Below are 16,182 nucleotides of genomic sequence, written 5' to 3' on the forward strand. Positions count from 1 at the left end.
AACTTGCAAGCCTTAGGTCCCTTTCATTTCCTGATTCTTAATAATATTTTCCAGAGATGCATCCTGAAGGAATGAAAAAGGTACCTGGACTAAATCAGGAATACTTGGGTGTAGATTCTGGCTCAGACACTTCCTTGCTGGGTGACCCTGGGGGCACTTCTCTATGCCTATTTCCTTATCTGGAAAAGGAGGGAATTGGTTTCTAAGGTCCCCCTCAGCGTAAACCTAGGATTCAACATTACCTTTACTGCTCTCTCCATGCCCACTTTCACAATAAAGTTACTAAGTACACCAAGGTAAATGTTCACTTAGCTTGGAATTTGTCCATTTCCCCATAGATTTTTTGAAACTGATATTGCAAAAAATGACTGCAAAAGCATGACATCCACAAAATTTGTTTTGTGAGAAGACACCAAAGACACTTATGTAAGTTAGGAAATAAGAATTACAAAACAGAGCTACAGACAATGGCATGTCTAAGATATTAAAAGATAAAGGGGAAGGTCTCCAGTAGATTGGGTAGATACTTTATCAAAAACAGGAGGATATCTACAATCAGATTTGTTTTTATGATATTAGGTTTTCTGGGATGGTAAATGAGACCCAGCTCATAAGCACTGGACTGGAGAGTAACTATGTACTTAAATTTATTTCTGTCCTCGATCTGAATATAAATATAAAATATTTTGAATATAAAACAAAGTGTGAATTAATGTGTAAGGAACCGCAAATACAAGAAGTAAACATGTTTGTGACTATATGAAACAAAACAAAAATGGGGAGAAAGATATAATAAAGGCATAAAAAAGGCCAAATTTTTCAGCCACAAAGAGTTATTCACACTTAATAACCCTGACACATTTTAAATAGATCAAGGTCATGACTAAAACAACAACAACAACAACAAAAACCTGAAAAGCAGTACACAAATATTGCATAATTCAGTTTTTAATAGTATTATGCTAAAATTATCAGAGAAAATTACCTTAATGACATCTAATCAATATCTTCACTAAATCTCTATTTCCAGATTGGTATGAATGGGCACCAAGGGAACAATTAAGGCAGACAACATGGAAGTTTGCCCCTTCATGGTATGCGACTTGTCAAGGTGAAGTTCAACTGCAATAACTACTTCTATTAAGACCAGCTCAAAATTTATTCCTTTCTCTTAATCAATTTTAATACTAGTTTGCCAACACTGAGATAAATTTCAAGCAACAAAGATTTTTCTAAAGTGTGAGTGTCTCGAGATAACATCTATCACTAGTAGAAATGACAACTAGATTTTCTACATGAAACAATCAGGGTACTGAAACTCCATTAGTTTTAAGGCAAAAACAAAAATGTTATAAAATAGTTGCCCTGACAAAAAGGTTAAAATACAAAATATAATTTAAATACCAAATCAAACAAAAAATCTCTTCTAGACACCTGTTATCTGCCACTTGCAGGAGATCTGCAATATAGGGATCATTTGGCTGAGGAACTGGATAGGCACTGATTCCCGATGGGGGTACAGGCTGATCAATCTGCATACGTTGACGCCTAAAAGGAATATTTCTCTTCTTGCCACCTAGAAAAACAAAAGCACATTATTCAAAACCAAGACAAAAATTCTTATCACTGAATTATTTATATGCAGTAATATTTTGTTGCAAAATATTTCTCTAGTCAACAGATTTAACTATATTACACATCAAATTATTTCCCTCATACAAATGGTTCCCATTTTTACAAGAAAATAGGTTCCTGGAAACATCACTGTGAAGTGTCATAAAAAAGAAACAAGGAGCACCACTGAATTTGTCAACTTGCATGTTTAATGTATATACCAACAGTTATCTTGTTTTACTACCACATGGCGTTTGTTCCAGGTAAGATGAAGTTCTCAATTTGCATTGCTGTATTATTAATAATATTGTACTGATATTTATATAGCACATCACAGTTTACAAAGCCATTAAACATATATTATTCCATTTAATTCCTACAGTAATTCTATGAGGAAAGGCAACTATTACTTCCATTTTACAGATTAGAAAAACTGAAGCTCCAAAAAATTTGGTGATTTACTGTTTCACTTAGCTAATAAGCAGTCAAGACTTTGAAAAGTTGTCAAATGGGCAAAAAAAAGGCAGCTAGAAATTAAGTATAAGTATTTATTAGGTAATGTTGAATGAATAAAGCAATGAAATGTGGAACAACAGAAAGTGGAAACTGCATGTACTAGAGAGCATTCAGCATTTGATTGAATTTAATTCAAAAACATTTGTTAAGCACCATCCTTTCTTAGGCACTATGGTATAGTGAAAACAGACATAAATAGAAAACAGAAAGACAAAAATGAAGACTAGCTTTCCTCTCTCAAGAAACATACATTCCACAAGGGATGAGGGCATTAAATGAAAGGTTCTTTGAGAGACACAGAGCACTAAGAAGAAGCAGATCAGGGGATAACAACAGGCCTGCCTAATGTAGCTGGTAGCATCTGAGCTGAGCTTTGAGGCAACTAAAAGGTAGAGATAAGGAGGGAATGCCTTTCAGGCATGGGAGGCAATCTACATGCTAGCACAGAGGCAGAAGATAGAATCTATTCAGAGAAAATAGCAAGAAAGCCAGGTTAATGGAAACATAGTATGTGTGAGAAGCAGTAATGTGATATGTGTCTGCAAAGGCAGAAGGAACCAGACTATGAAAGATTTTAAATGTCAAGATTTTTTTCTTTATCCTAGAGGTAATAGGGAGTCATTGAAGATTCTTCCACCAGGGAATCCAGTGCTTCAGTAAAACTAGTTTGGCAGTCATATGGACAACAGGTCCACAAGTGGCACAGACCAGTGGCTGGAGGGTCAATAAGGAGGCTACTGCAGTAGTCTAGGCAAGAAGATATGGGTGGGAAGTACGGTGGTGGCTATGTAAATACAAGAAAGGGAATGCTTAAAAGAGATGTTATGAAAGTAAAACTGAATGTTTGGTACCTGACTAGCTATGAGGGGAAGATAAAAAAATTGAGGAAGACACCAAGGTCATGAACCTGAGTGACTAGAAAGATGGTCTAAACAAAAACAAGGAAGTTTGCTGAAGAGAACTAAAATGGGAACTGCTTGTGTTTTAAAGCATGCAGTCTTTGATATATGAGGACATTCACAATATTAGAAGAAATGCTTTGAGTCATTCTCTGCCTCAAGGACCACTGCTCCTCTACTCCCCCACCCCAGCCCATAATAACAATCAGTTAATAAGCATTTATTAAGTGTCTACCAAATGCCAGGCACTATGCTATAATCACCTCATATTCACCAAACTAGCAAAGATGGTAAAAGATGAACATACTTATTGTTGAAGGGGCATTGGAAAGAAGGGAAATTCACTGCTGGAGAGCAATGAATTGGTTCAAATAAGTTGGAAAACAATTTAGAACTACGCAAGGAAAAGTAATTACATTATTCATAACTTTTGCCTCAAAATATCTACTACTGGGGCTATAATCTTAAGAGTTCAAAACAAATAAAAGATTTGTATGTAAAAAAATGTTCACAGCAATATAACTTATAGCAACAAAAATATAGTTATCTCCTGACATTCATGGGTTTCACACTTGCAGTTTTGGTTATTTATAGGTTAGCCATCAGTAATTAAATGGGAATTTTTGGACATTTGCAGCATGATGTGGAAGATCTCAAATGATGCATATATGTAAAGAAAACTTCAAAAAAATTTTAGTAAGTCATAAATGCATAAATATTGAATATTATTAATCTATTTTTATCATTTACAATCATAAGTATACATACATTAATTATATAGTTAAACTTTGTTAAAAATTTCAGTGTGCTAAAGGCTGCATACTCTCTGAGAACATCTCTTCTTTGTCTACCATCCAGACTCAGTCACGTGACTTTCTCCCACAGTCTTGTGCTTTTCAGAGAAGGAAATCCATGAAGCAGTTGCTGCAAGCTATGCCAGCGGCTGCAGCTATACCAGCGGCTGCAGAAGACTGCCTAATAGCATACAAGATACTAATCTCTCTCATGTAGAAACTGCAACATTTTTATGGGTGCAGGGGTGCAGTAATGTTGTTTTACTTGTTTTGTGCATTAAATATGATCAGAATTATTCAAAATAAAGGTTTGGGGTGGGGCTTAGAATTATTCATGGTTTTTCATATTTGTGGGAGTCCTTTACCCCAATCCCTACAGCTGTCAAAGTAAGGCTATTCTGCAAAATGGGAAATGTTTGAATGTATTTTGCCATGACATATGATGTGATAAGGAATGCTGAATATAAAGGATTCAAGGAATCATAGGAAGACTCACATGAATGATACACAACAAAGAAAGCAGAGCCAAAAGAAAAATATACACAATGCCTAAAGTAAACTAAATATAGAGATGGAACTTAGCTCTGGCCTCAGTTACTGAACTGGAAAGAAGGCGATATCTATCAACTGAGCAAAGTCAGAGACAAATTGTGGTCCAAGAATGCAATGGAATATTATTGTGCTGTAAGAAATGATGAATGATAAACACAGAGAAGCATGGAAAAATTTATCTGATCTGAAATAGACTAAAGTTAAGTAGTGCCAAGAAAACTATATACATACATACATACACACACACACACACACACATATATATACATATATATAATGAATACAGCATTGTAAACTGAAAGAATAACCATAAAAATGATCAAAAGAGAATGTTGCAAAATTACAAACAAGTATGGCCCCAATGAAGAAAAATGAGATGACACTCCCACCCCACTCATTCACTGAAGTGGGAGGTCTATATATTTGGTATACTGTGCATACTTTCAGATTTTTTTTTCCATGTACTGATCAGTTTCCCTGATTTTTTCCTCTCATTTTTCTTAAATATATATATATATACACACATACACACTAGCTACTAAGTACTAGAGAGAAATTCTGGTGATATAAAAAAATAGAAGCTAACAATAAAAATGTATTTTAAGGCACTTTTTAAAAAAAGAAAAATAAAGTTAGGAAATGCTTGTCATAATAAGTAGTAAAAATCACAAAAAATGAAACTAATTTTCACCAAAGAGAAAATGACTGGTTACCACTCTGCAAATCATTTCTACTTCAGCTGTCTGCATTCAAACAGACCATCAACTTGTTAATATCAAATAAGAATAAAGATAAGAAAATGTGTAATACAATTGAAAACTTTAATCTGACATTGACAAAGTCATTGCTTAAAAGTGGAAAGTGAATAATAAGGCAAGAAATCACTTTTTCCTAAGTTTAACTGATGTAAATCAATCAGTACAATAAACAGACCGGAAAAGGTCAGAGATAGCAAAGACTCAATCTCCTTAAAAAACAGAAAGGTATGGCCACCAGAGGAAACACCAGTTTAGCATATAAACTCATTTGCAAGATCTTATAGAATAGAGTGGAGAACAATTACAAAAAATATTAACTCATAAAGCACACAAAAACAGTGGAAGAAAACCAGTCTACGAAAGCTTAGCAAGGGATCAAATTAAGCAAGATCATCCCAAAACCATGTGAAGATGAACCTGAAAGCTTTGACCAAAAAAAGGATTAAAAGAGAAAAAGATATGACAAAATTTCTCTAATAAACAATTTTTCTGCATCACTGTTAATGGGCCACATTTGGACTCTAACAATTACAATCCCTAATGTGCTTCATGACAAAGTAGAAATGGTCCTAAAGAATTTAAAGAAGAGAAAGATCAGAAAACTATAGAGCAAGTACAAAGGCCATTGTGAGAGGTGGCAATTTTGAAGGTGCTGGGTGACCAATTCTCAAGCTATATGAAATAGAAAGATTTGAGAAAAAAAACCTCAGATCCTACCACAAAAAAAAAGATGATCCAGACTGTATCAACAATATATATGCCCTCCTCAGCTCTACAAGATCTTTATGAGAGTAATCTACAAATGTATCGAGCAACCCTGAAGGTATAAGAAAAAAATAGGTAGGTTATCAAACAATATTCTATAGCAGACCACATCTTTATACTTACACAACTAACCAAAAAAGATGTAGAGAATATAAGACCTTACTTTATTTATTGGGATTTTTTTAACTGTAAAAAAAATTTGATTCCATACAGCAAAACAATGCCTCCAAAGACAGAGACAAATAACAAAACCACAAGCCCAGTCTCTATCCCTACCTCTAATCCCAAATAAGATCTGCAATCATTCAAAAGAGTTTTAGCCTAACTACACAGGAAAAACAAACGAAGACTGATTTGTTATCGATTATCGAAATAAAGAAAATAAACTGTGCCCAAAACTGAAAAGGAAGAGGAGAGCAAACTGTTGCCTTTGGGAAACTGATCAATGCTTGAAACAATCCAATGATCTCTGAAACCAAGGCCCACCATCTTAAAACCATTATTCATCCAACAACTCCCTAATGGCCATGAGTCAAAGAATAGCAGGAGCTCCAAAGCAGTAGAGTTGAGGTCACCATAGTAGGTATCAATAGGCTGTTAGATATCACTAGAAGAGATGAGGCCCAGACTGAGACAGCTACCACTCCTCTCTCTCCTGGATCCAGGCCCACAGCATGAGCTGCTTATTGGACAGTCTGAACTGGATGTTCCATGGGTGTTACAATGTCCAAAACAGAAATTATTTTCTTGGTCCCCAAACCAACTTTTCTTCCACATCTGTGTACTTCTGTCCATATACTACCACCTCTCATAGTTCTGCAACCTCAGAATTTGCCTTCATTTTTCATCCTATCTTATCCCACACTCTCCAATCAACTGTCAAGTCTTTTTAATTCTAATTTAATTTTAATTCTCTACCTCTCTCCAATCTGTCCTCTTCTCTCACCTCTCACCCGGACAACTGCAACAGCATCCTAAATGGTCTCCCTTCCTTGGTCCTCTCCCCTTCCTCCACATTGCTGCCAAAGGGGATATTCCTAGAGCAGATATGATAGCACTCCTCCACTTAAGAGGCCTCTAGGATTAAATACAAAATCCTCTGTCATCTAAAATCTTTGATAATCTAGCCCTACCTACCTTTTCAGGCTTAGTACACGCCACTCCACTTCACTAACTGGACAGGTCAGCCAAAATGGCTTCTTTCCCCTCTGTCAAACACAACTTCCATTTCTCACTCCAAGCCCAGGCTGTTGTTTCCCTAGCTCCCTTATTTTTTGAACACTCTCTCTCTCCACATTTGTTTCTGCTTAGAAGGCTGAGCTTCCTTCAATGTTCAGTATACAGGCTTCCTCCTACATTAGGTATTTCCTGAGCACCAAGTTACTAGGGACTTGTAATTTGTTTGTATATATTTTATCTGTGCATATGTCTGTGTGTGTTATTTCTTCTGACAGACTTTAAGCTCCCGGAAGACAGAAACTATTTCATTTTTGTCCTCGTATCTCCAGAACCTAGCAGAGTAACTGGAACACAGTAGGTGCCTTGATAAATACTGACTGACTGCAATAATATCCCTTTCAGACCTAAATCTATGAATCCTATGATCCTATGTTAGCAATTAAACAACTACAGTGCTATCACTGTCACTGAAGCCCTCCCTTTTGGAACTGTCTATGTCTCTGAGAAATCAATCATCAAAGACCAGCAATTAATGACCTATTATCATTCAGACCCTAAACTATGTTCCCACTCAGAAAGGCCTACCCTCATGTTTTACTTGACTCACATGGCCACAAACAGGTAGGCGCTACCACCAACACCTGCATGTCCTACCTGGGGTTTGCACCACCGCGTGGAGGTTCTTTTCTTGGAGTTGCTGGATTTTTTCATTCTTGGCTTTGCTCTCCTTCTCCAACATTTTGAATTTATGAATATACTGGTTATTGAGAAACTTCAAGTCAGACATCTCACTCTCAATTCTCCTCAATTTGACTTTCAAATCTTAAAAAAAAAAAAGAATAAATAGAAATCTACACTATTCCTCCATTTAACAAGGTTCTGGAGAAGAGAGCATCAAAACCATTAGTCAATATACGCTAGAATATTAATGTGGGAATTTTAAATGTTTTGTTTGTTTTTTAAATAATTCTTCAGATTATAATGGATGCTATTTTCTACTATAATTAAGCTAATACCTCCTAATATATGATTTTGTTGAACAAAGTTCAACAATGTTATTTAATACATGAGTGTTGACTTGTTTATACCACCTTACTCCACTATTCTCATTTCCAAATATTAAGAAACAATGATTCCAAGAAAACATTAAGTATTGGCATTTATTATTCCCTACAGCAATTATCTTTTGATAACATTTACTTTACTTTCAGACAGCATATATTTTCAAAGCACAAAAAAGTGAACAGATGGAGAATGCCTGCTTCTATAGAAGTCCTTTGTTTCCTAAGAGGTAAAAGAGAACTGAAAAGAAAGGGGATAAGAATGCTTTTCATACACTGAAAAGTAAAATTCAAACATAAAACTTTAAACAATTTTTTAAAATCCCAAATTTTCAATTACCTTTTATACTTATTTCTGATTGTTCTTTTGTCCTCAATAAATCCATGTGTAGTTCATTATTTTCCCTGGTCAGTCTAGCATTTTCTTTTTTATAAGGTTCCGAAACATAATCAAAATTGGCGCTCTCTTTTTCAGCTTTTCCAGCAAATAGTTTTGTTTTCCGAAGACTTTCTGTTGTATGGACAAGGTCACTGAAATTACAGGGCATCAGAAAGTATCAATGCAAGTTAATTATACTACTAAATTTTCTGATAGCTGTGCCATAAAGTAGTGGTGATTCCCTAACATTTCTCCAATTATTAAGAGGTTTCATGAAACTGTCAAAATTTCAATTTAATAATTAAAAAAAAATTTAAATTTACAACACACACTAAGCAGCAATTTTAGTAGTGATAAAGAATAACATTACTAAGTCAAAATTAAAAAATGTGACAAAAATCCCTAAAGTGTCAGTACACATGAACAATTTTCTTTCGCTTGTCTTGATGTTTAAATTTGGCAGCAAAGTTGATGAGAAAGTTTAAACGAAATATATGTGTATTAAAGATACAAGTTTACTAATTTAAAAAAATCCAAAATTAACAAATTGGAGTTTAACTCTCCTCAAATTAACCACTCACTAGAAATTATAAATAAGCAATTAATATTTTACTATAAAGAATAAAATTTTATGCAAACATGCATTTTTGGAAGAATATGTTTTAATAGTGAGAAAAGGTTAAAAGTTAAATTGTTTCTTGGATTTTTTTAATTAGAAAATATACTATCACATAGTATACTACACCATAATACTATTTTACCAGGATATCAGCAAAACTCTATTAATGAGAAAATTATCTTATCAATTCAAGTAAATAAATGTCTTACTCAACCATTTACTTTACAATTCTCCAACTAAAAATATCCCAAAGGGTTTTGGGTTTTCTTTTCCTTTGTTTTTGGCAGGGGAGGGGAAAGAAAGGAAATTGATTTTTAATAAATTGATACAACTATTGTGAATGTTAGTTGTCATTATAACTCGGTCACTAATAACTCAAATAAAACACATCCCCCCACTTGTGGGAATTTTGCCCTTTAAATGAGAGACCGATAAAAGAAAATTGATAAATCATACATTTCAAGCTCCAACCCTAGCTAAAAAAGTGTATTATTGATAGTAAAAATCCACAAAAATTATACTAAGAAGTGAAGACTGGAAAAGGCATATGCAGATGGAAAGAAATAAGGAATATAAATGTCTACAAAATCCCGAAGATGACAAATAGTCACAAACTGTAACTGAGTCCCACTGTATAGAAATATTAGAATTCAAGTGTGTGGAAATACTCAAAAACTTTTAACAGAAACTAAATGACAGAAATTATGATGAAAATTGTAGCCAATACTTTACCATTAAATGGTAGCTATTCTATTCATTTATTAAGTATTTACATGTATATCAAGGTTCATTGTTACAGGAGACAAAAAAGACTTTCAAGGAGTTTACAATGTAGCAATCCCAACAAAACATTCACAACCAAAAATACTTTAAATTGCCAATAAGACATCATAAATGGATCAGAAGAAAAAAAATCCTCCAAATTAGATTTTTCTTAAATAGTAAAAGAAAAATAATTCTGTATCAAACATAAACTCCTCTGTTAAGCTTTAAGCTTCACAACCTTGCCCCAACCTATCTTCCCAGTTTCAAAGGCGATTACTCCTCCTTCCACATTCTGCAATCTAGCCAAACTGGCCTTCTCTCTGTTCTTCACTCACAACTTGTTTTACGCAAATTTTTCTCATTCTCTCTCCATCCTAGCCTTCATATCTATTAACATTCTTAAAAATAAAATTGTAAAGAGTTTCATGACACCAGAACAGTCCTGGAAAATCACATAACCATAACAAATCTAGGTACTGCTGTGATTTTCCAAAACAGCCATACATATTGTTTTGACACTCTTGCCGGGTTAAGTGGCACCATTATTACAACAATTCCTACAAAAAGTCCTCATAAATATTCAGCAGTAGTTTTACTTTCTTGATTTTTCCAAATTCCTTTTCTTCCTTTTTCTGACTTATTGACTAATTTCTGCTTCCTTTGCAAATTCCTCAGCACTTTCAAAGATAAGGCAAGAAAAAGAAATTTAATATTAATCTTTCAATTCAGCTACAAGTTAACAGATCTTGCACAGTATTTTCTAGGAATTAAGGTTGAAATTATAGGGTAAAACAAGCTTTTTGTAAAAAAAATTATTCATAAACCTAGTTCATGAATCACCTATCAATGGATATAAATATTAAAAATAACAGTGTATATTTATAAACGACTTTTCACTCAAAGATTTCAAGTCATCCTATAAAACATAAGTTCTTCATCTGAGGTTTAAAACTTGATGTTTTAATATTGATAACCATATTTCAATATAATTGGCTTCCTTTGTCTTCTACGTATTTTATTTTATGCATTTAAAAATATCATTCGGAGAAATCTACAGGTTTTACCAAACTACCCAAGGAGTCCATGACACAAAGAAGGTTAATAATTCATGTGAAAAAAAAACAGCAACTTATTTATACAACTAAACACTTCTGTGACTTGTTAGTAGCATTCACACTAAAAGATGCAGGGAATATTTTAAGTCCCACAATGTTTTATGCTTCTTTTACTGTCTCTAATTGGCAGACAAAATAAGGCATCAATATGTGGAGTCAAGCACATTTAAGAGTAGAATCACAACTATTCTGATACCACTGCTCTGAAGATATATAAGTAAGAGAATTCAAATAAGAAAATGACAGAATTCATTCTCTGAGGAGAAATACCTCCAGAGTTGCGATGATACTTAACAGCAAAAACCATATTACAGAAGTAATTCCTATTTAAAGTGATTAAGAGAACTATGGACCATTGCAGATGACTAAATAAAATGAAAAATTCTAACACCTAAGTTCGAGACGCAGTGTAAAAATCACATCATCAAGTAGAAAAAGTAGAAACGGATTATTAACCACATGCAACTGGAATTTTAGAAAGTATCTATGAGTTTCAGATGGGTCATAACTTTTGAAATTCTAACCTATATAGTTAACTAAAGCACATAGTCCTTATAGCAAGACACTAGAGGGCCACAGTTCACAAGCATGTAAGTTTTAAATTTAATTACTTATTTGTACCTGAAAAGTTTTTCCACCAAGGGTAAACAGTCAACACTCAAAGGCTGTCGATATCCCAACTGATCCAGTCTTTTTCTGATGTTAATAAATTTTCTTTCTGAAACTGTACTCATTGTGTATCTCCAAAATTGCTCTTATCACATCAAAAAACTGATGGCCTGGAAAAGGGCAAAAGATTTCAATATATTTCCATTACAGATATTAACAACTGTTTACAGAAAAAAAATTCCTTGTGAAGTTTATTTGAACAATTATATCATAGCTCTCTTCTCAAAAGGATAACACCTTCTAGAATTTCTGCTAAAGTATGGAAATATTTTCTATGTCATATCACATAACATAAACAGTCTCTACATGTATCTAGATGTTTTCATTCTCTATTTTAACAATGACTACTTAGTTTCCTGGGCCACAGGATGGATACCTATCCAAAAAATTAATTGTCTGATGACAATTTCTGTTTTTATAGCACCTTACTCTTACTGGATCTTTGCTAATTAATATAACGATATTTGCATGCCCAAATACACCAAATCATTTCCCACATTATCAAGTCTAATACATAAATCTTCTCCCATCAGCACTTTTATTGTTATCTTTCCTTGGAACAACTTGCCTTTTAAAGCACTGGCTTTCTAGATTCCTTTTATGATCAAGTACTGATGCTGTCACCTTCACAGAAGGGGTCTGTCTTTCCCAAGGTTCAGATGCTGAAGAACAAAAATGCCTGTAATGAACAGAAATGCACCTTACAATTTAAGGATTTAGAAGCCTGCCACATATTAGAAGCCTTTTACTTTTCTGTTATTAACTCTGATAGCCTGCAAATGGCTTTGTAAATATATAATTTTTATCTAGATTTATAGATTACAAAAGCACACTATGATATGAGTCAATGAACATGAATTTAAGTACTTACTATCTGCCGAGTACTGAACTAGGGACTGGGGATACAAAGTAAGGCAAAAAAATCCCTGTCCTCAAGGAGCTCACATTCTAATAGAAGAGATAGTATACAACTATGCACACAAAAGATATGAATCAGAGGTTAGCTCGAAGGGCAAGGAACTGGCATTGAGTGTGACAGGAAAAGAATTCTTCCAGAAGGTAGGATTTTGCCTGAGACTTGAAAGAAGCCAGGGAATCCAGGAAGCCAAGATAAGGAAGGAGAGCATTCCAAGCATGAGGGACAGCCATAGAATAAGCCCAATGCAGGGATAGAGAATGTCCTGTATGAGGATCAGTGAGAAAGCCAGTGGATTTTGGTGCAAGTGGTAGAGGGGAAAGTGTAAAAAGACTGAGAGGAAAGGGCCAGTCTGTGTGGAGATTTAAAAGTCAAACAAAGGACTTTTATATTTGATCCTGGAGGCAACAGGGAGCCTCTGCAAACTCCCTGGAGTGAGGGTGATGACTGTGGCAGTTAAATGGAGGGTAGACTGGAGTGGTGAAGAGTGGAGGCAGGCAGAACAACCAGAAGACTATTGCAATGGTCCTTACAGGTAAGTGCTGAGGACCCATATGGGGTGTTGTCTGTGGGAGTTGGGAGAAGGGGACATATATAAGAAACGGTATAAAGATAGAAATGACAAGACTTGGCAACAGATGGTATATATGGGGTGAATAAAAGTGAGGATTTAAGGATGATGCCAAATGTTATAAGTGTGACTGAGAGGAAGATGGTGCCTGCAATAGTGAAAAAGGAAGTAGGGGAGAGAGATGAGGTTGGAAGGAACAGATAATGGGTTATGTTTTGGACACAGATTGCCAGTAGTTGATCCTCCAAACACCATAAAATTCTATCCATTAAAAAAAAAAATTCAGCTTTTCCATTTACAAAAGCAAAAAATTGGAAAATACATATCCAACAAATGCACAATGGCTGGACAAATTATATTAATTAAAAAACCTCACTAAATGTGAAGCATCCAAAAAAAAAGCTATATATGAAATGTACAAAGTGAGATCAGAAGAACCAGGACTGTATATGGATTATTTAAAAAAAACAACAGGCCAGAATAAGTGAAACTTCAAAGAGATTCGTAAACAATACAAAGCTTTTTTTGGTTTGTTATTCATTAATTAATTTGGTTCTACTTTGTTAAATGCTAAGGGCTGTAGACAAGATTATATCCTTTATTTTCTACGTTTGAATATTTGTTTTACTGGTGGTTATTAAGCTTATAATTACTTTTTTAAATGAGCATTACTACATTAAATTACCTCAGAATTACTGTAAAGATTAAATCAGATAATATACTTAAGGTGTTTTGTAAATCTTAAACCACAGTGTGGCAAGACAGGGCCTAAAAACTTAGATGGACTGACTCCAAGCTCTTCGACTATGCCAGCCTGCCTCCAGTTCACAGGATCCTAAGATCAAAGATTCAGTGTTAGAAAGAACTTCTGATGTCACTGAGTTTCATCTTCAAGATGAGAAAACTAAAGCCAAAGAGAAATTGTGTCTTGCTCAAGATCACAAGGCTAGTAAGTGACAAAGCTGGAATTTGAAACCAGTACCTCTGGTTGCGCTACTGAAGGGCCAATGGACAGTCTTATAAACTCACTATCCCTTCTCCAAAGCACTCATTTGGAAATATTTTGAGAGCAGGCAAACAATTTATACAAACCAACAACATTGCAAAAACAAACAGCTTTGAAAGACTTAATTAGCAGGCTACCCAAATGGGTCACAGGGTGAGACAGGACTGAAAAGACTCCCCAACAACAAACTCACCGTCTGACAGAGATGGGACAGACTGAAGGTAAAGGAGACACGCATTTTCAGACACGGCCCAAGTGGGAACTTGTTTTGCTTGACTATGCATATTGATCAAAAGGGTTTTGCTTTTCTTGTGTCACCTGAAGCGATAGTATCTTTTCTCTGACATCACCTCCAATCTGTCCTGTATATACCTTTGTACATAGTTGTTTGCTTGCTCTTTTGAATGTAAGCTCCTTTAGGGAGGAGGCTGTTTTTGCCTTTCTTTGCGTTCCCCAGCTCTTAGCAGATGCCTGGCTCATAATAAGCCCTTACTAAATCCTTGGTGATTTCCCTTTTCAATGTGGAGAAATAAATTCCTGTTTAATGGGGGGAAAATGTCTTAAAGGTACCTACATAAAACCTTACAGGTTTAAAACTCCCAAAAGCAAAAATCTATGGATCCACAGAACAAAGGAGGTGGCATTAAAGGCCAGTGCCTGGGAACTCCAAGCAGGAAAGAATGAGATTGACAGATTATTTAAACCAGGGGTTCTTGTTTATTTTTTAAATTATTTTTCATATTGTGGTAACTATTTTAATATAACGGGTCTCCTTTGCAATCCTACGTATTTTATCTTATACATTTAAAAAATTACCCACTAGACTAAGGTGCCTGAGAACAATAACTACTCTCTTGTTCTGTTTTTGCCTGTGTATCGCCAGCGCTTAGCATAGTGCCTAGAACACAGTAGGCGCTTAATAAATGCTTGTTGATTCGCTTTAGCTAGAGAAGGGTCCAAAAACTTCACCAGCATGCGGCATGCACCGCCCTCCCTCAAAAAAAAAAGTTATTTGCACGTCGTCTCCCCTATTGGACTGTGAGCTCCCTGAGGGCAAGCAGGGTCAGTCTTTTGCCTTTCTCCGTTTCCCTAGCGCTCAGCATTGCGCCTGGCACACAGCAGGCGCCTCATCAGTGCTTACTGACTAGCGTCTGTAAACGCCAGCTGGCCGGGTTACTTCGTCGGGTTTTTAAATCCTGCACCAGGGACTCTCCCTACGGGCCTCGGGCTGAGCCCAGGAGAGGGGCTGCTCCAGGCCCCGCTTCCACCTCCCTTCCCCAGGGCGGCGCACGGCCCACGAGCGCCCGGGCGGCCCCCACCGCCCTCAGCCCAACCCTCTCCTCTCCCCCACGATGCCTCGGGACCGCGGCCTCCCTCCGCGGCCCTTACCAGGCGCTCCGGCCGCGGCCTGCGGCGATCCTCAGGCGGCACAGCCCAGCCCCCGAACCGCGTCCTCCTCGCTCTCCCCACCTTCCACCTCAGAAGCCGAACCAGGAACTGGAAAGAGCAGTTTGAAAATGGCGCGGGAGAGACGGAGCCAGCCGGCCAGGGTGGAGGCGCCGTGGTTGCCTGGTAACATGGGGGAGGGGGAGGAGGAGGCGGTGATGCGGACGGCCGGGCGCGCAGAGCGCCGCGGCGGCGATAGCGGCAATGGCGGCAATGGCGACGCCGCCGCGGCCCCGGGCCGGAAGCTTAACGGCCGCTGGGCGAGCGCTAGCCCACAGCGACCCCTAGCGGAGCAGGAAAGTCTGCTCCAGCTCAGAGACCCTGAGTCTCGAAAGGAAGTACCACGTGTGCACAGGGAAACTAGAACTAGCTGAAGAGCGTCTCTGGGCTTGGTAATGACTCTCTAGATGGCACAGAGCACAGAGTGATAGCTTTGGAGATAGAAAACCTAAGTTCAAGTCCTGACTCAGACACTTACTACTAGCTGTGTGATGCTTGGCCAGTCTCCAAAACTCTGTTTGCTTCAATGTATTTATTTGCAAAATGGGAATATTTGGG

General features: G+C 36.5%; 1 protein-coding gene across 3 annotated transcripts in view; it reads right to left on the reverse strand.

The window, feature by feature from the left end:
- Nucleotides 1–15,853, reverse strand: part of CEP135 (centrosomal protein 135) — a 105,093-nt gene extending 89,240 nt beyond the window's left edge. For all 3 annotated transcript variants that reach the window (XM_078148214.1, XM_078148215.1, XM_020975320.2), the window contains exons 1-6: nt 15,568–15,853; nt 12,254–12,364; nt 11,638–11,795; nt 8,479–8,669; nt 7,732–7,899; nt 1,435–1,576 (exon numbers count right to left, since the gene is read on the reverse strand). In XM_078148214.1, coding sequence (XP_078004340.1) covers nt 1,435–1,576; nt 7,732–7,899; nt 8,479–8,669; nt 11,638–11,750 — 614 coding nt within the window. In that variant the 5' untranslated portion in view covers nt 11,751–11,795; nt 12,254–12,364; nt 15,568–15,853. The remainder of the gene's footprint in view (nt 1–1,434; nt 1,577–7,731; nt 7,900–8,478; nt 8,670–11,637; nt 11,796–12,253; nt 12,365–15,567) is intronic.
- Nucleotides 15,854–16,182: the final 329 nt, after the last annotated feature.

The sequence above is a fragment of the Phascolarctos cinereus genome, unplaced genomic scaffold, assembly GCF_003287225.1.
Source record: "Phascolarctos cinereus isolate Bilbo 61053 unplaced genomic scaffold, phaCin_HiC Scaffold_9;HRSCAF=440, whole genome shotgun sequence".
Taxonomy (NCBI): Eukaryota; Metazoa; Chordata; class Mammalia; order Diprotodontia; family Phascolarctidae; genus Phascolarctos; species Phascolarctos cinereus.